The sequence below is a fragment of the Thamnophis sirtalis genome, unplaced genomic scaffold (genome assembly GCF_051295495.1).
Source record: "Thamnophis sirtalis isolate CommonGarterSnake01/CBP01778 unplaced genomic scaffold, rThaSir2_p1.2 scaffold_1, whole genome shotgun sequence".
NCBI lineage: Eukaryota > Metazoa > Chordata > Lepidosauria > Squamata > Natricidae > Thamnophis > Thamnophis sirtalis.
The window spans coordinates 149683267-149704513 of NW_028261381.1; the positions used below are offsets into that span (position 1 = coordinate 149683267).

The window sequence follows — 21247 nt, forward strand, 5'->3', positions numbered from 1 at the left end:
TGAAATAAATAAATGAAAAATATAAATGAAGAAATGAGAGGGATTATGCAGTGGATGATATTCAGAATATTCTCATTAGGTTTTATCAGATAATTAGGAGGAAGGCACTTTAAAGCAAAAGAAAGAACAAATCACACTTTAGAACTCTTTCTCTGTCACCTTATGAGCCAGTGTGCTACTCTACCCATTAGAGAAAATAGCTGCTCTTTTTTTGTTATGGATAAAGCTAAGAATTTCTACCTATGAAATTGCCTCACTACCATTGAGTGACTCAACTTCCATTGACAATGCACTTCTGTTTGTAAGTCTGGTTCCAGGTTTGAAGAGACATTGAATAAGGAGTCCTCTAATCTTATCCTTTCTATTGGCTGCACTGAGGACATGATTGAAATCTTTGCCAGATGGTATCAACAAATTTAGAAGTGGAAACTATGGGAACTGGCAGGGGGGGAAATCACTGTTTCCAAAAAAAAGTATCCTGAAAACAAGCTGGCTGTGCTTCTTTATTCCTTTAAACCCTGCAGTTCAGTGCACACTAAGAGTAGATACGCTATTCCCAATAACACAGCTTCAACAACATCCAAGATTTTCAGTTCCTTCAGAAAACAACATTTCACTAAGAATATTGTGCTCTGATTTCAGAAAAGTGCCCTGCTTGACCATCATGGATTTCAATGAAATTTTGTGTGAACATCAGTGGTGGGTTTCAAAAATTGTTTGAACCTACTCTGTGGGTGTGGCCTCCTTTGTGGGAGTGGCTTGCCACCCATGTGACTGGATGGGAGTGGCTTGCCGCCCATGTGACCGGATATGAAGATGCCGACCACGCTTGTCAGAACCACCTTAAATTACCTCACACACAGCACTGGCATGCATATGAATATGATGTAAACTTGTTTTTTAAAAGGCATCTTTGGTTTGCGTTAAAACAACTTCAACACACACAATGTTCTGATTGCACCACAAATGCAGTAGTCATCCTTACCTTTCACAGAGGCACTGAGTTTTATAAATATGAGCATGATAGTGTAGAATAATCATATCCAAGGACCAGTGGTGGGTTTCAAAAAATTTTGGAACCCCTTCTGTAGGTGTGGCCTGCTTTCCGGGTCCACTGGTGGAACCTCTTCTAACCAGTTCAGTAGATTTGATGAACCGGTTCTACCGAATAGGTGCAAACTGGCAGGAACCCACCTCTGGTGAACATGCACACATGTCCCCAACGAACCTTGGTAAAGTGTTACCTGTGTCGATACAATACTTGTGGAGATATAGTCATTTGTTTGACCCCCCATACCGCAGCCTTCAACAATACAACACTGAGGTTCCAGCAACTTGGAGACATAATATCTCCAGCAATATTTTGTTGAGAGAAACAACACTTGGCCAACTTGTATAATTTTTTGTGCTTTATTAAACAAAATAATGAAAACATTCTCATGAGCGATCTCCATCTAGATAATTTGGAACAAAGTTGGCCAAAAATTACTGTGGCTCGAAAAAGATTAAAACCCGTGATGGTCAAGCAGGGACCCCCAGACCACTTGACATGGAATGACCCAGATCTGAATAATGAGAAAAAAGGGGTAGTTGGCCCATCACAAACAACCATGTTGTTTGGATAAAAAACTCATCCTATTTAGTCTTGCCCGAGATACAAGGAAAAAGATATCTTGGGACTTGAGCAGACACACCTGAAGGAAAGCTACAAGTAGCAACATATTTAAAATGTCTGAACCAAAAAAATATGGAGTTGGAAAACATAGCCAAGCAGATATAGAAGGATGCAGTATCTTTGCTTTTATCCTGTAAATTCAGCATCAGATTCTGCAACAATCTGGATGATAAATAAGTACTAATAAATAAAACCTCTTCTTGCATCACACTTTGATAGTTTTGCTATAAGAACCAGATGAGAGCATTGCAAAGACAATCAAACTTTGTAACCATGTGGGACAAGGGCTGAGAAAAACAACCTGGCTCACTAAAATGTGGTTTATTCTATCATGTCAGAATCTGAAAGAACAGATCTGTAGTAATGTGCCTTCTCTTAACTTAGAAAACATCCATCGTTTTTGCCCCCCCTCTGTTAATTTCTTTGTTCTGTTTTTAGAAAATGAAAAATAAAAATACAAAGTGCTTGTTAATTTATGCCAACATCCAGTGGCTCCCAAAAGGAAAACGAAAAACTGATTAGATAAAGGCAATGCCAATGATGGTTGAATATTGGGCCTTCAGCAATTGCCATAAGGGCTAACCGATGGAAAAATGCCCAGGCTTTCTCTGCTCAGGGCCACATTTTGTTGTGATCCAGGCTTCCCAAGAGCATGAAGCAAACTCTTTGTCCTGACAAAAACCTCTTTTGTTAATTTACAGTGAATTCTGCTCATTCACAGTCGGCAAAGTCTTTCAGAGGAGGATTTACAGCCACAGACCTTATCTGGCTTGGAGAGCTGCCAGGCCGATATCTGCAGGACTTGGCAAGGAGTATCGGAGAGTCACTAACCAATTAGCAAAGTAATTATCTCCTGCAAACTCCACTCCCCTTTCGCTCCTCTTTTATTTCCTATGGGAGAGGCCATTCATGGTCTGGCCTTACTCCCAAGTCGATCCCTGCTCTTTAGTTGTTCCCTTCGTCTGGCAGCTCTGTGCATGCACACACTGGGAATAAGCTCCAGCTGTTGTCTGCCTCGCTGCTGTCTAACTCTGAAGGCAGCTGATAACTGGCATATGGCTCTGGCCCCCTCTCTGCCTCCTACACAGAGCCCTCATTAGAGCCTTCCCCAGACTCCAGGATTGGCCCATGTTCTTCCCCAACCTCCTCACTGTCTGAATCTGCTTCCAGCTCCACTGGCCACTGGCGGGCCACAACACATTTCCTTCTTGAAGAAGTTCTCCTCAGACACTCTCCATTAGGCTCCTGAAGAGCAGATTTTAAATCAAAGGAAGAGTCTAGGAGTAAACAAAACCAATTTTTAGTAATCTAATTTAATTAGGAGCCAAGACTAGTGAGGCCTGATGTCAGTAGAGGGTAGTTCTCAGTTATATGGAACTTGCTGACATTGGAAGGACTGGTTACTTGGTCCAATCCTTTGACTTGCTTCTTTTTGGCGTCAAAGATTCAGGTCAAATTCCAAGAACTGGAAAACATAGGACCAATAACTTCAAAACACAGACATGCCTGATACCTCCCTGCAATTACTTCTGCATCTCTTCTTATGACCTTCCATCCAATGAAATCAATAACAGCTCCTTTCTCTCTTCCTCCTAAGAGCTCGGAGTCTTTCACAGCTTTGAAAGCCTGAAATCTATGCCTCCACAACAGATCAATACTGTCATGGATATGTGCACAGAATACCAGCCAGACGGAGTGGTAACAAAGTCACAGGGGTGGGAGGCATGGAAGGAGATCTTTGAAGGTTGTCCGCCACTCAGAACGTTTTAAAAAAAACCCACCCTACATTCTCCCAAAGCATGATGGCCAAGAACAAAACTTGTGTAAATCTGCAGTTTCCTTTACATCAGGACTGAAGGATGATTGCAAGGCTTGATTTTACAAGTGGCAGCCATTACCAGTTTCAAAAGAGATGTACAATTTCCATGAGGAGCAGGTGGTAGGAAGCAGCTGTTGAATAATCACACGCACATCCTCACCCCGAAAAAAGCCTCATCAATAGTCAATTGGGTGAAGTGAAACATTGGGAGCAGGGAAAATACTGGTAATGACACAGATGAAAAGAAACATAAACAGAGGGGTTGAAACTGCTGGAGGAATCAAGCAAATTTCCTCTTCACTTCTATATGATACATGAAAAATATTAAAATAGCATGGCTTCAGGATGGGAGATGATATTCACTGGGGAAACTAGTATCCTTCTCACAGACTTATCTGACTGCTGAATGGACTTGATTTTTATTTATTTTTATGTTCTCTATGTCCTTCTATATGGCTGTTCTTGTTTATATGAATCTCCAGTTTGATGTATTCTGTGTCAGACTGCAGCCATCTTTTCTTTTGGATCTTTGGCCTGCCATGCTTTCTATTATTCTACTGTGCATTTTCTATTGTAGGAAAATGGGAGGGGGGATGGTGCAGCGTTAGATGCTATGTAGCCATAATAAAATTCTTTCTAGAAAGCCAAGGTCATCCTTTGTCTTTGCACCTCTGCACCTGACCGGAACTGGATGGGTGGAACTGCCAGCATGGCAGTGGGAGATTGGACCATGTGATGGACTTGTGAGTATGGGGGCAAGATCTTGAATTTTCAGCTAGGTGGGGAAAACCAGGAAGAGTTCAGATTCGTGTTTTCCCAGATGTGCCAACATGGCTCTCTTAATAAATTGGAACTTTGAGCAATACTTTGCCTTGGACTCTGATTTACTTTTCGATGCTATTTGGAACCCTGACATTCTGCTTTTCATATGCACATATGAAAAGCAGAATACATCAAACCAGAGATTCATACAAACAAGAACAACCATATATAAGGAATCCTAATTTAAATATTTCTTGGTTCTGGTAGGTCTGTTAGCCCCTCGAGATTTGCATTTGTATCAACCCAGGAGAAACTCTTTGTCCATGTCTTCACAGAGTCTTGGGGAGTTTTTAGTCCTTCTGCAGCTAAACCAATTAAGTTCCAGCTCATCTGCAGTACAGGTAGTTCTCTACTTACAAAAGTTCATTTAGTGACTGTTCAAAGTTACAACCACACTGAAAAAAGTGACTTATGACCCTTTTTCAGAGTTATGACCGCTTGACAATCCCCAAGGTCACAAGATCAAAATTCAGATGCTTGGCCACTGACTCATATTTATGATAGTTGTAGTAACCAGAGGTCATGTAATCCACCTTTTACAAGCCTTCTGACCAGCAAAGTCAATGGGGAAGCCAGATTGACTTAACAACTCTGTTGCTAACTTAACAACTGCAGTGATTCACTTAACAACTGTCTCAAGAAAGGCCATAAAATTTGTAATTCGTAATTTAATAAATTTATATGCTACCCAATCCCGTAGGACTCTGGGCAGCTTACAAAGACAAAGATAAAACAAAAATAAAAAATACGGGAAAGACGGGAACAATTTAAAAGGAACACACCATACACTCGACTTAGCTGGGGGCTGGACCTCCTTCATGGGTCAACAGCCCCAGGCCTGCCGGAACAGCCAGGTTTTGGTGGCTTTTTGGAAGGCCACTCACTTAACTCACTTAACAATTGTCTCACTTAGCAACAAGTGGGCTCAATTGTGGTCATACACCAAGGATTACCTATATAGGAAGAAATACTGAAGGAAAGAACTGCAATGCCTGTATAAAAATAACTTCCTCCATTGTGTTATCTTACTTAGGTCTTCTACTTCTTGCCCCATGCCGAAGGTGTCTTGCCATTTTTTTTTTCCACCAGCTTCATTTCTACCACTGAAATAATAATTGAGATACTATTTCACCAAGGCTCAAATTTAGTAGAAATCTGGTTTTTAAAAAATTCTTGTGGTTCTACTTTCCTCATAGCGCAGGGGTGTCAAACTGGCAGCTCGCAGGCCCGATGCATCACCCACCAGGCCACACCCACCACAACTCCACGAAGGAAAAATACCCGTTGTGATATGTCATGTGACGGCAACGTGATGTTGTGAGTTTGATACCTGTGTCATAGTGGAAACAAATACAGTTCAGGGTAGGATGAAGAGGATTGAAATGGACAGATTGTTTTGGACTCTCCCATTTGTTAGCTGGGAGGAATTTCAGTGGAAATTCCAGCTTTCGGTTTCACTAGTCTCAAGAGTGAGAGCACACACTTGGTGTTACAAGGATGTTTTCAGAGGGTTTGGGGGGTGGAGCAAAATAGTTGGCTTTATAGAAGAAACCCTTCTTTTCTTTTCCCAGCTAAAAATGAGGGGGGTATTTTTTTGGTCTATTGAACTTGTGGTCTACAGCCATCTTTAAAACATTTTTTAGACATTTAGACATTTTATTAAGATTTATAGGCCGCCCTTCTCCCTGAGGGGACTCAGGGTGGCTTACAATCACAGGGAAGGGGGTGCAATACCAGAGACAAACAGTAAGTGAACAAAATGAAATAATAAAACACAACTTGCATTCCACAGTCAACACTCGGGCGGGTAAATTGGGAGCCTATCCCCAGGCCTGCTGGGAGAGCCAGATCTTAAGGGCTGTGCGGAAGGTCTGGATGGTGGTGAGGGTATGAATCTCGACGGGGAGCTCGTTCCACAGGGTCGGAGCTGCAACAGAAAAGGCTCTCCTCCGTGTAGTTGCCAGTCGACATTGACTGGCAGATGGGATTCGGAGGAGGCCCAGTCTGTGCGATCTAATCGGTCGAAGGGAGGTAATCGGCAGAAGGCCCAGATCCACTACCATGGAGTGCTTTAAAGGTGGTCATCAGTACCCTGAAGCGCACCCAGAGATCGACAGGTAGCCAGTGCAGCTCGCAGAGGATGGGTGTAATGTGGGCGAACCGCGGTGCGCCCACTATCACTCGCGCGGCCGCATTCTGGACTAACTGCAGTCGCCAGATGCACTTCAAGGGCAACCCCATGTAGAGCCCATTGCAGTATTCCAGCCTAAAGATCACAAGGGCTCGAGTGACTGTTGCGAGAGCCTCCCGGTCCATTAATGGACCTGTCCTACTAGCTTCTTTTCTCATTTCTTTGAACTGCCTCATATTCTTTGTAGTTTTAACATATTCACTCCCCTATTACACTGTCACTCCATTCCTGCTGATTCTTAGGAATCTCGCCTTCCCTTTCAGCAAGGAACATTGAGGATATGAATTTAAATTTGTATAAATTTGATAAATACAAAATAAATATTTGCTTTCCCCAATTAATTTGCATCATGTATTTGAATTTTATTAAACAGTTATGAAACACCTGGGACGATCAAACCAGAGGCCTATTTAGTCAGAGTCTCCCAGAGGCAGGCTAGGCAAACAAATTTCATAAGTAAATACAAATAAATGTTCATTTCCACACTCTGAAAAAGTAAGCCTGCTTTATGCTTATTGCTTGTCCCAAACTCTTCAAAACATACTGCTTTGGTATTTGTAACTAACATCTGAGTATATTTTTCTAACAGCTTTTGAGAAATCTCTCTTTTTAAATTGATATTTGGAAGAGGCAGAGGTGGGCTGCACATACTTTCACAACCAGATTGCTGAAAATGAGAGAGTGCGCACCCAGCTTCTTCATGCCGCGCTAAGCGTGCACGCCTTCCGCACTTGTGCGTAACACCTAAAACAAGGCTTTTTCTATAGGGACAGCTTCCTGCACATCTGCTAGGTCAGCCATGGTTAGTAGAACGCAGTGGCGGGTTTCAAAAAAATTTGGAACCTCTTCTGTAGGTGTGGCCTGCTTTCTGGGTCCAGTGGTGGAACCTCTTCTAACCGGTTCAGTAGATTTGATGAACCGGTTCTACTGAATAGGTGCGAACTGGTAGGAACCCGCCTCTGGTAGAACGGGAGAGGTGCGAAAATCAGCTTGGCTGTGGGGCAGGGCGAGCGATCCAGAAAGTGAGATATCTAGGACTGGACAGTGTTGGGGCAGGGGATGGGGGTTTCCAACGAGTGCTTGGAACTACCGGTTTGGCCGAACCGGTCCAAACTGGCAGCAGCCCACCACTGGGAACAGGACGTGTCATATAATTGATGCCTGCTTACCTAAAAGCGATTTAACTAAAATGTCACTGTTACATTTTTTTTTATAATAAATTCTGGTCATTAGTTATGTATTACATAACTAATTCTCAATATGTTATTGGACCAATAACACCAATCTTATTTTGTAAAAGAGTTAAACGTGTATTTTATTCGTATTTTGCAAAATGTGTATTAAAATTGCAGAACATCATCTGCTTTACGTGCTGGACACCCCAAAGTCAGCCTATGATATCAAGCAGCAATTAATAAGAAACATTTATTTCTGAGAGTGCATTAGACGGATTACACAATTTTGGCTCATCTGTACAGACCCATATATTCCTATCCTTCCTAGTTTTATTCTGATGTTAAAGGTTGAAGCATGATACAGAATGCATACAATTATAAATTAAACAGAAGAAATTAATAAAGAGAACTTTCTTACTTGCAGAATATTGAATTACCACCCCCATTCAGGACTGTTGTTTAGTATCCCATTTTGTTGCTAATGCACGGAATAGGGTGCAGGAAGGATCATGGTCAAATGCCCCAACATAATGAAGTGTCTTATAGAAAGGGAATAGTGCGAGGATTGTTTATGGCTTTGTAGTATAAAAACCAGAATGGTCAAGTCCATGGTCAGCCAGTTAACTATGAGGTCACCTGTGATGACACTATCATTCTCTCCTTGATTAATCATCTGTGCATTTGCAGTAACCTTATTTGTGAGATGCCCCCATTGTCAGACCTGGAAGCCATCTTTTATCTTTGGGGCTTCAGGCCTGCCACATTGTCTACTGTGGGAAAATGGGGGGGATTATACGGAGTGTGGGTGATATATAGTCAAAATAACCTTCTTTTCTCAGAGAGTCAAGGTCACCTTGTCCTGCAGCTGTGATGAGGTAACTGAGAGGGGACTGAGAGGCATCCCCAGTTTTGGATGGTGCCTGATTGGATGTTGTGATGGACATGCGGGTGCTGGGCAGGAGCTTGAACTTTTGTATGGGTGGGGAAAACCTGGAAACTTTCAGATTTGGGTTTTTCCAGATGTGCCAATATGACACCTCTAATAAAATGGAACTTTGAGGAAACTCAAGCCTCGGAGACTTCTTTTGTTGGGGGTGTTACTTGGAACCCTGACACCCATCACCTTTGCAGCATAGCAAATGGATGCCTATCCCAGCTCTTTTTGCTTTATACGTCCAGATGAAGAGAAATACGAAACCTGCAACATGAGAGGCAGTGTTGCACCCCTTAAATGCATGTGTGAGATACCAAATAATCTTATACACCCACAAACGTGCGGGTATTGCCATTCCTCTTGGAGACACCATTGTTTTCTGCTTAAGTGGGGCTATCAAGGGTGATACAGGTAGTCCTCGAGTTACAACAGTTCATTTGAAATTACATCACTGAAAAAAGTGAGTTATGACCATTTTTCACATATGATCATCCTCATGGTCACATGACAAAGGCTTGAATGCTTGGCAACTGGTTCATATTTATGACAGTTGCAGTGTCCCCATATCATGCGATTCCCTCCTGTGACTTTCTGACAAGCAAAGTCAATGGGGAAGCCAGATTCACTTAACAACTGGGTTATTAACAAGGGCAATGATTCACTTAACAACTGGGTTATTAACAAGGACAATGATTCACTTAACAACTGGGTTATTAACAAGGACAATGATTCACTTAACAACTGGGTTATTAACAAGGGCAATGATTCATTTAACAACTGGGTTATTAACAAGGACAATGATTCACTTAACACCTGCGTTATTAACAAGGACAATGATTCACTTAACAACTGGGTTATTAACAAGGACAATGATTCACTTAACAACTGGGTTATTAACAAGGACAATGATTCATTTAACAACTGGGTTATTAACAAGGACAATGATTCACTTAACACCTGCGTTATTAACAAGGACAATGATTCACTTAACAACTGGGTTATTAACAAGGGCAATGATTCACTTAACAACTGTGACTAGAAAAGTGGGGCAAAACTCATTTAACAAATGTCTCATTTAGCAACAAAAATTGGTCTCAATTATGGTCGTAAATCGAGGAATTACTTGTATTTGTAATTTGGTGTTAGATAGAAAACATCTCTTATTTTTACCTAACAATTTCCATACTAGAGTTTTTTCGAATATAATTTTTTGTTAAGGACTTTGATTACAATAGTACAAACTATTTGTACTCTAGGAGCTTTTAATTAAGCAATGTTATCTATCGAGGCTACAGAAGAGGATCATCTCTTTAATAGATATTATATAATATACTATAATAAATATATAATAGAGGCCTTCCACGAGAAGAGTCCTCCACTCCTCTACTCTCAACAGAATCCCTTATGCCACCAGGTTCGAACTTTGGGCTTGGACAACCTAGAACTACTCCACCTACAGTCTGACCTAAGCGTAGTACACAAAATTATCTGCTACAATGTACTACCTGTCAACATCTACTTCAGTTTCAACCCCAATAATACACGAACACACGATATAAAGTCAAGGTAAAACTCATCAAACTTGATTGTAGAAAATATGACTTCAGGAATAAAGTGGTCAATGCCTGGAATGCACTACCTGACTATTGTTACATTCTCAAACCCCCATAAATCAATTGTCTACTGTTGACTTCACCCCATTCCTGAGAAGTCAGTAGGGGCATGCATAAGTGCACCAGCGTGCCTAACGTCCCTGTTCAAATTTCCCCATTTATTTGTACCCATTTCCTGTGTTCTTATTCATGTTTATTCTTATTCCTGTTATCTTGTACATGAGTGACAAACTAACTAAGTCTCTAAAATGAGGTTTCTCCCTGCAAGATTTAACCCCGCAACGCCCCTCCCCTATTTTGAAGCACCCTAAAGACCTAACCCTTCACCTAGGCCTTTGGCAAAGACAATCAACCCTTTCTTCTCTTTTTATTCCCATCCAGGTTTGTTTTCTTTGCTGTTGTTTTTCCTGTGTCTTTTGCTAGCAGCAAAGCTGACACTACTTTTGTGCTCTTTGTGTTTTTCTTTATTTGTAAAAAAATGTAACAATTGTAAAGCGCCCAAAATTGCTGGGAATTGGGCAGCATAAATGTAACAAATCAATATTAGTAAAATATGCAGAAGTATACTGTGAGATTCCTAGAGTCTTAATATGATATAGGGAGCCATAGAAATCACATACATATATACCAGTGGTGGGTTCCGGGTCCGGGTGCAACCAGTATGATGCAACGGAGCCAAGCACCCACCACATGAACGCGTGCAGCGCGCGCATGTGTACTTACTGCCTGTGATGCTCCACGATGCGATGCTCCAGCAGCTCGGTGGAGCATTGCGCAGGCGCCATATGCTACATGCACATAAACTCTGAAAACTTCAAATACTGGTAAGGAGCACGGGCGGGTGAGTGGGCCCTCCAGAGCACCGTACCGGAATGGTACCTGGGCATACCGACAATAGATAGATAGATAGATAGATAGATAGATAGATAGATAGATAGATAGATAGATAGATAGATAGATAGATAGATAGATAGATAGATAGATAGATAGATAGATTAGATAGATTAGATAGATTAGATAGATAGATTAGATAGATAGATAGATAGATAGATAGATAGATAGATAGATAGATAGATAGATAGATAGATAGATAGATAGATAAGATAGATAGATAAGATAGATAAGATAGATAAATAGATAGATGGATGGATGGATGGATGGATGGATGGATGGATGGATGGATGCATGCATGCATGCATGCATACAAGGCTTCTTGTGGTCTTATCACTCATCATCCCAGTTATTATCCAACAAGATTTTTTTAATCCACTGGAATATAATTTTAAGCTGCAGGTACCAGTTCAGTGTTAGTATTGCTTGACTGGGAGGTTGTTTCTGTTCTTTTCTACATCACTGAGTTCAACGTGTACATGAATAAACAGACTGAAGTCAAGGGTCTCCTCCCATTGAACAAACATTGGTCTGACATTCTCACTGATTAGAACACCCTCTCTACACTCCAAGGCCTAAAACATCTTGCAATTCTAGTGAATTTCTGAACTTCACGGCATTTTATGAAGGTTTGAGAATGGTGTAACAGATTAAAAAAGTGACACTTCCAGTAGACAATTAACAGAAATGTTGTAAGTTTAATACTGCACATTTAGATACATCTTTCACAAGGCAAAAATTCAAAAAACATGAAATGTACATTTAATTTTCATCAATAAAAAGTAATATAACATTTAATCAAGGTTAGTTGTACATGCCAGAACACAAGTACATTTTGTTTTTGTTTTTTTAATGTAGATATTGCCTATAAACTGTGCTTTTATTAATCCTAAAGAAATGATCTTGTAATAGCCGAGGCTTCTATTCTTACCAATCCACTGCTCAGATCTACTGTGCTTTAGCAAGTCTTTAAAAAAAACTTGAATGAGAAGAGGTTGAATCTATACATAAACTATTTAGACCACTCTTGCACAGGGATCAACAGAAACAGGAAGGATATTTAAGCAACTGCCTTTGCAAGAATTCAACATCCCCTTACTCTCATTCTACCTGAATTGAGGGAGCACCATATGTAGACTTGCACGGGATCCAATATTTAACGTACTTCAACCTTCAATATGCCATTTTGTCCTTCATACCGTATATATAGAATACCCAGTATTTGGGAAGATTTGTTTTCAAAATATTCTATATAGTTGCTCTTGGAAAGAGTATGAAATGTAAAGCCTTTTTGGCACAGACCTGAATTGTGATAACCTAAAGAACGCCTCTTTTCAGACCTTCCCCAATGGCAGAAGATGTACAGCAAATCTTATGCAGATATTATTAGGAACAGATGGTAAGGAGTTGAAAAATGGGGCTTACTCCTAAGCAAGTACCGTATTTTTCAGAGTATAAGATGCACCTTCCCCCTGCCTCCCCCCCCCCAAAGAACGTGAAAATATTGGTGTGTCTTATACATCGAATACAACCATTTTTGGCCTCCTGAAGCCACACCCCCTTATCCACTTTTTTCGAAAAACTGGCATTTTTGCCTTCCCCCTGACCCCAGAAGCATTTTGCAGATTTCAGGAGGATTGAGGGAAGGCAAAAATGCCCCCGTTTTTGTGAAAAACAGGCCACTTTTTGCAAAATGGAGGCTTTTTTGTCTTCCCCCAGCCCTGCTAAAGCCTGCAGAGTGCTCCTGGGGGCCGGGGAGGACAAAAACTTTTTTTTATTACTTCTCTCTTCAAAATCTTGGTGCATCTTATACACAGGTGCGTCTTATAGTCCAAAAAATGCGGTATGTAAAGACCTGCTGTTCCAAGAAGCAGCAAAGGGGTTTATACGGAATTGCAGAATTTAGGCACAAAGATGAGCTCAATATCTGGTCATGTTTTCCGTATTAAAAGATTCTAGCAGATCAAAGTCTTAGATTACAAAATCTTAATCTGGGAAACATGACAGTTCCTTGGAAGCACACAAAATACAGGTAGTCCTTTACTTATGACTGCAATTGAGCCCAAAACTTCTGTTGTTAAGACAGACATTTGTTGAGTTTTGCCCCATTTTACGACTTTTCTTACTGCAGTTGTTAAGTCAGTGGCGGGTTTCAAATTTTTTTAGAACCTCTTCTGTAGGTGTGGCCTGCTTTGTGGGAGTGGCTTGCCAGCCATGTGACCAAGTGGGAGTGGCTTGGCAGTCATGTGACATGGTGGGCATGGCCAACTTGTAAAATGTGGTGAAACTCACTTAACAACGCTCTTGCTTAGCAACCAAAATGTTGGCATTGAAGTGTGCAAGTCTTAAAGCTGTCAAGTTGCAAGACTCTTGCACCCGTAACCCTTCAGGAAAAAAACCCCAGGGTGTTCAAACTTGACAGCTTTAAGACTTGTGGACTTCAACTCCCAGAATTCCTCCTCTCGCTCTTCATCTTGATGATGTGCAGACAGGCAGGGGGAGGGAGCTGGAACCGTTCTAAACGGCAGTGTAGATTTGTGGAATCTCTTCTATAGAAGAGGTTAGAACTGGCAGGAACCCACCCCTGTGTTAAGTGAATCACTGCAGTTGATAAGTTAGTAACCTAAGCAAACTGTTGTAATTCAAGGATTACCTGTAAGGCGGGCTGAGACATAATTGCCTGGCAAATCATTCTCTAATGGAAGAATAGCATGGCAAGATGGCATGCTGTTTCTCTGAGAAAACCATTAACTATTTTTCTGCTGTTCACTATAACGTAAGCTCAAAGAACTATGTTTATTATAGTTTACAATTCTGGAAATCTCCTAAGACCTTCATGGTGTTCTATCTCTGCCTGCCTTTAATTTTTATTTTATTTTTGGCTCAAAACCCATTTGAAAAACCTTTAAGTCTTGAAAGCTTATCCAACTGAGTGGAAGCATTAAAAAAATTGTCCATCCTTTTTTATCTCTATAGTGCTTAAATTGAGACTGAAGACACTTTGTGGGAGGAATCAGCATTTTTGGCAAAAAAACAAAAATCAGTTTGCTAACCCTTTCTTCCTAGATTTTTTTTTTTAAAAAAGCTTCTAGTTTGACCTAAGGCCCAGGAATTTCCTGGGGTGTTCTCTCATACATGTAGTAGCTGGAATCAACCTTGCTTATTTTTTTGAGATTAGTCAGGTGGCCCCATGTAGTTTAAGTGTGTATTTTTTCCCCTGTGGTTTTAGGTAACTCAACTGTCTGGCAATTTCTTCCGAATTTTCCATCTCTGCCCTACTTCATACTATTTTATTTTCTTCTGCATCCAGCAGCATCTTTCTGTGGGTCAAAAAGAGCAAGAAGGCAAGTCAGATGTCCTAATGCAAATCAAATCCGTTTTGTAGGTGTCTGCTAATGTTAATGCAAGTATAAACAGACTGAGACATGATTGTGGCAATGCCACAATCATCATCTTGCTCATTTTGACAACCCCCCCCAACAGATGCCTTCCTAATTAAAGAAGACGACGACTTACAAGGGCCATTACTAAGTTCCAGTTTCTTCCTAGCGCCGCGTAACGGAGTGAGCTCCCGTTACTTGTCCCAGCTTCTACCAACCTAGCAGTTTGAAAGCATGTAAAATGCGAGTAGAAAAATAGGAACCACCTTTGGTGGGAAGGTAACAGTGCTCCATGAGCCTTCAGCGTTTAGTCATGCTGACCACATGACCATGGAGACATCTTCGGACAATGCTGGCTCTTCGGCTTTGAAACAGAGATGAGCACCCCCTCCTAGAGTCAGGAACGACTAGCAGATATATGCGAGGGAAACCTTTACCTTCTTCCTAGAAACGAAATTTAAATTTCTGTTCCTGGGCCAAGTTACTTCCTAGGCAGCTCCAAACTCAACTCATTTCACTGGCTATCGTCAAACACTGTTTGTCCATGGCTTCTTAGGTCATAATTGGCTGGGTTCACCCTAAAGCCATAAATGATGGTTTATAAATCTCAGTTGGCTGGCTTTTCTGCAACTCACTATAGCTGAATTCAATTAGGGTGATACATAGCCATCATGCACAGCCTGAAGAATTATAGATCCACGTGCATGGCAAAATTATTGAGAGAGGCATTTGAAGGATCTCACTGCAGACCTGTCTGCTTTTACACAGATCCATCACTGAATGAAAAGGTGGGCTTTTGGCATTACAAACTAGCAGGGCTTCATCATGTGTTCCAACAGAAGCCCCCTTCATCCACCCTGGCTTTGGCACTCTCCCTAGTGAATCTGGCAGGCAATTAAAATAGGAGGTCCTCGGAGATGGATTGCACAAGCTGTTTCTGTGAGATGGATGCCAAACAGGAACTTTCTCGTGCAACCTTTGGAACAATGCAGGGAAAGAAAAGCTGCCTTAACATGCTGTATCTGCTGTTGTTAAAAGATGAATTCTTTGATGCTTTGGGATACATTATTATTTCCTATTTAACAGAGTGCATCACAGATTACGCATAGCTTATGGGCCCCTGGGTGATTTCCAAAGGGTGAAAAAAATGCAACCTATAAATTTTTGGCATGCAGCTTGAAAAAGGAGACATATTGGTGAGATGTCCTCTCTAACCCCGGTTCTGGAATGGTAGCAAGCTATTTTTTTTTCCATTGAATAAACAGATTTTTAAAAAGGAAAAAAAGATGAGCAGCATGCAGTACTAGGCTCTTGATCTCATCTGCATTATCAAGAAAACTTGATCTCTCTCTTCTCTCAGAAGCAATTGACTTTTTTGAGTTTCCGCCAATAAAGTCTGCACGTTTCCATGTAAGGAAAAGAATATTTATGAAGCAAAGAAGCCTTCTAAATTTTTAGATAATAAAAGTATAATCCACAGTATGCCTTTTGAAAGAGATCCCTCTGTTCTCATACATGGACAAACATGGATATGCAGTTCTTCAACCAACCTGTTTTAATTTTTGTTCTTGAAAGAGAAACCAGCCATAATGACGTATCACTTTGTAAAATGCTTGCGCAAAAACTTAAAAGGGACATTCCTCTAGAAAGCCCATCACTTAGTGGCAGTCTTCTGTATATTTTTTTCTAAGCAGAAGATGCTGAATTCGATCTCCAGCACTTTAGAAAAGAGCTTGGAACTTGGACAGGAAAGCTTTATATGCAGACAACCTCTTTTCGTTGTTCCCAACACGGTGCCTACTGAGGTGAAGTACTGAGGTAAAGTATCCACAGATACTTCACTTTCCTTGGTATTTCTCACGCTCCCTGTCCCATTGGACTTTTTACATTTAAGAGCAACTATTTTATCAAAACATGGGAACAATATAAAATGTATGAAAATAAAAATATCAGGAAAATATGACAAGCTATGCTATAAAACCAAGTACCAGCCTCCAACCCTCATTTTTCTTTTCTAACGATGCCTTTGAGATTCAAATGGGCCCTTTAAGCTTCCTTACAATATAGAAACAATAAGCAGCTGCAAAACCCCTGTAGAATTAGAAAATGTGCCAAGCGGATGCCCCAAAAGACAAAGATAATTGAGGACCCTAAATGGTGTCCAGCAGGATGGGATACCTAGGAGGACAGGCAGTAGTATGGTGAATTAGTGTTCTGTAACAGGTTTTGCCCCTCATGGTTTTAATAAGGAAGTTCCCATCATCATCATCATATTATAAATATACATGCTGGCCCATTTCTAAGATGGTTTTGAAGTTTATTTACAAGTTAATTAAAATAGTCTGTTTCTCAAAACGTTTTTATTTTTATTTTTTTGCATGCTGCAGAAGCTCCTTTGTAGCCTCCCAGAGAAGTCAATTATCAGGAGTGGTCGAAAGTTATCTGAGCACATTCCAGAGTCTCCTAACAAAAGGAAGCAGTGGTGGGATTCACTTACTTTCCCTACCGGTTCACAAATGTGAGCACACGCACATGTGTGCTCACTTTGCTCACACGTGCTGTGTCTGTGCATGTACACCACCTTCTGTGCATGTGCAGTGCTCGCGCAGTACGTCGGGGCGGATGGGTGGAGCCTCCCGCAGCCGCGGCTACCTGAACCAGAGAGAACCGGCTGAATGCCACCTCTGAAAGGAAGGTGTCTTTTCTTACCACTATCATCTATATAAATAATCCCTGAAGCTCTATACTTTCCTAAAATCAACCTTTCCTGATCAGATGTCTTCCTAGTTAAGAACATCGTAATTAAAATTCTGCACATTCGGATGACACCAGATTCAAGAGAGCTGCTATCAATACTGCAGGCATCCAGTCTCTTGATTTCTTTTTTTAGCATTCATAGAGCTGGAACTGCTAAGTGGACCCATGGCTTCCATGGTGATAACAGTAATAATACATGCATGCCTATGGAGAAGCTAATATAAAGCGCAAGTGTTTGGTTGCTCCTAAGAGAAAAGAACATTATATATTAAAAGGAATATCCCACATCCACATGTTATTTCATTGCTGTCATGGAACATTAGAAGCCACAATAGCCAGGTTGAAATATAGCTATCTTTCTGGGTGGGAAAACAAATACAGTAAAAGCAGCACCTGAACACTCCAAGTTCAATGTTATTTTATGATTAAGTTGCATTAATGATAATATACACATATCTGGCATATCCTGGATATATGTGCACATGGTTCAAACTAAGCCTTTCTATAAAGAGAAAATTTTAAATGACTATTTGTCAGGAATCAAAATTCATCTTATTTATTGCAATCAGAGAATTAGGACTGAGCCAAGTACTCTTAAGGGGAATGATTCTGGGATGAAAAACTGGGTTAGGCCAGAAACCATTCCACAACCATGTCCAAATACAGTGGAACCTTGGTACTCAACTGCTTTGAAACTCATTTAATTTGGTGCCCAACACATTTTAACGAGAACGTTTTTGTCCCAGTACTCATCATTTGTTTAATACTCAATGCAAAAACTAGAACTTGTTGGTGTCAGTTGCATCATGACTCGCTACCTTTTCCAGGTGAAACAAAGAGTGGTGTGTTAATCATGTGATAGCTCTTGTCCTGTGCACATCCCTTTGCAGTGTTATCCTAACTTCTGTGGTCATTTTCTGTATTTTTGAGCTCCCCGCCCCATCAGTACAAGTAAAGTGAAGTTTTTATTTTATTTAATCTAAGTGTTTATTTTTGGGTTTATTTCTTATGGAAAATAATTATATACAACCCTGCCTTTTTACATATTGCCTTAATATGTGCATTGTCTTTGGTTTGGGAATGCATTACATTTATTTACATTATTCCTTCTGGGGAAAAACTGTTTGGCAGTCATCATTTTTTGTACTTATCGCACCACCCGGAAACAATTAACGATGAGTACCGAGGTACCACTGTATACCATTTTCATGATCACTATTCCATGATCATTTTTGCAGGCTTTCCTCACAACAAAGGCACATACCTCACCCAACCAAATTTGGCTCTTTACAGCGACATGGCCAAGAGCAAATCTCATTACCAGTGAAGATACCGGGATGATATTGAACACTCAATCTCAATTCTTGACGGGTGAAGGGAGAGCATAAAGTTCTAACCCAATTTGCTTACCTGTTACTTCAAGCAATTTCGTATAACTAAAAATACAAGGGCAATAACCTAACAGAACGAAGAGCATTCACTAATGCTCTTCCATTAGTGAAGAGCATCAGAAGTCCAGTTATAATAGAAACTGATGATATAGTCCTTCATATGTCAAATGGCGGGAAGACGGATGTCCTGCACCTATTAGAACTGCTGAGACTTTCTATTAAGACTCCAGGAGCATATGCCACCTACACACTTGCTGTGTTTTAGATTCCTTCATCTCCTGCCAATGACTTAACTCTTCTTCTCCACTACTGTTCTGACCCATAGAAATCCAGCCAATCATCTCTTTGCGCTTTATACTGCGGCGATTGTAAATGGAGATCATCAGGGTGACGTCCGAGAGCTGGAACAAGGCAACTTGGAAGATGAACGTCTCTTTGTAGATAGGATTTGGCTGTCCTCGTCGAACAGATGTCTTGCAACGAGACATTTCTTGACCGACAGAGTTCAGAAGGCAGAGTTTCCCGTAACTATCTGCAGGCAACATTAAAGTGGTAAAAGTTTATTTATTTATTTCTGTCCCGTGTTTATTCTTTTCACAAATAAGTCAAGGCGGCAAACTCCCACCTTCCTCCTCCTATATTCCCCACCACAAAAACCCTATGAAATGGGTTGGATGGATAGCGAGTGACTGGCCCCAAAGTCACTCTGCTGTTTATTTAAAGAAAAATATGCCTGCTTGTTTCTCTTTTTAATATATCATACAGAGAGGCCACCAGTTTGCCTAAAGCATTTCGCTTTAGCTGATTGAAATCATGGCATCATACAAAAAGCAAATAAATCAAACATTAATGTTTAGGAATATGCAGCAATATTCTTACAAGCTTATCCTAGGATGTCCTCTTAAAACGCAGCCTGTGGGCTTTTCATTACACCATATGGCTCTTTTTCTTTAGGGATGGGGTCTTTTTTTAGTATTCTACTCTGCTGGGGATAAGGCATGAAATTTTATTTCAGGTATGAACAGGCAGGCACACTTTAAAACCAAGGATATCCTGCTTCTCTTCAAAAAGTTTTGTCCTCTCTCATTACTTATTGTGTGCATTTATGCCATAAGAACAAGGGCCCTGTGTTTTCATCTACACTTTAAGGTATATATGCATAAATAGGTAAAGGTTCCCCTTGCACATATGTGCTAGTTGTTCCCGACTCTAGGGGGTGGTGCACAGAACGCTGTTACCTTCCCACTAGAGGGGGTTCATATTTTTCTACTTGAACTTCGAACTGCTAGGATTGCAGAAGCTGAGACAAGTAACTGGAGTGCATTCTGTTACGCGGTGCTAGGGATTCGAACCGCTGAACTGCTGACCTTTCTGATTGACAAGTCAGCATCTTAGCCCCTGAGTCACTGCGTCCCTTATATGTGTACATATTGTATGAGAAAGAAATAAACCCATTTAGGGAAAAAAGAATTTAATGTATGTTCAGGATTACAATTTATGTTTCTGTAATAAAGTCCCAGACAAGATGTCCTAAATACTGAAGCTACATTAATCAATTGTAGCCTGTTAAGATATGCATGGTCACCAGGCTCTTCAAACCACAAATATGTGTGTTGGGGAATGACCATCTTCTTCTCTCCAAATGTAGTCATGTGATGATTTGAGCAATCCTCTACTCAAGTGTGTGTGTGTGTGTGTGTGTGTGTGTGTGTGTGTGTGTGTGTGTGTGTGTGTGTGTGTGTGTGAATATGTCATCACACAGCCCATTACCCAGGTCGTTACAACACAAAAGAACAATAGGCACACAGCCAGTACCTCAGTCACACAGGATGTTACGAAACAGCCGACTAATCTGCAAACATCAACTCCATCAACTAATCAAGATGTTATAACACAGCCAACCAATCCGCTTGCAGCAACAAAGCCAGCACTCCACACCCACCCACCAATATTTATAAAAAGATGACAGCTCCGATCACGCTTTGCTCGCACAAGCACGAAGCTGCAAGCACCAGCCTGAAGATGGCGAGTGGGACCTCATTAAAATTTCGCCAAGATACCCTCAATCTTACACGGGAAAAGATCCAAATATGCCAAAACCTGTGTGTGTGTGTGTGTGTGTGTGTGTGTGTGTGTGTGTGTGTGTGTGTGTGTACAGATAGTAGATAGATAGATAGATAGATAGATAGATAGATAGATAGATAGATAGATAGATAGATAGATAGATAGAGTAACTAGTGTCATATATATTTGTGCTGTATCTATGCTGATAGGAAGCTTTCTCCCATATTTGGGCATACCAGGGGTTGTGACACTATCTGTCTGTCTGTCTATATTTCATATATATATATATATATATATATATATATATATATATATATATATATATATATATATATATATATATATATATATATATATATATATATATATATATACACACACACACACACACACACACACACACACACACACACATACATACATACATACGAAACTCATTACATGTCACTTATTCTCCTCTCTCAGCACACCTCTCATTTTACAAGACTGTTATTGTAGGAAAAATTGGCAAAGGGAGCGCTTTCACTTTAAGCTC

The 21247-nt window shown here is 40.6% G+C and overlaps 1 protein-coding gene across 3 annotated transcripts in view; it reads right to left on the minus strand.

Moving 5' to 3' along the window:
• Positions 1-11791: 11791 nt before the first annotated feature.
• The window catches only part of SYT16 (synaptotagmin 16), a 103300-nt gene continuing 93844 nt past the window's right edge, over positions 11792-21247 (minus strand). For all 3 annotated transcript variants that reach the window (XM_087727490.1, XM_087727485.1, XM_087727480.1), the window contains one exon: positions 11792-19180. In XM_087727490.1, the coding sequence (XP_087583616.1) occupies positions 18867-19180 (314 nt within the window). In that variant the 3' untranslated portion in view covers positions 11792-18866. The remainder of the gene's footprint in view (positions 19181-21247) is intronic.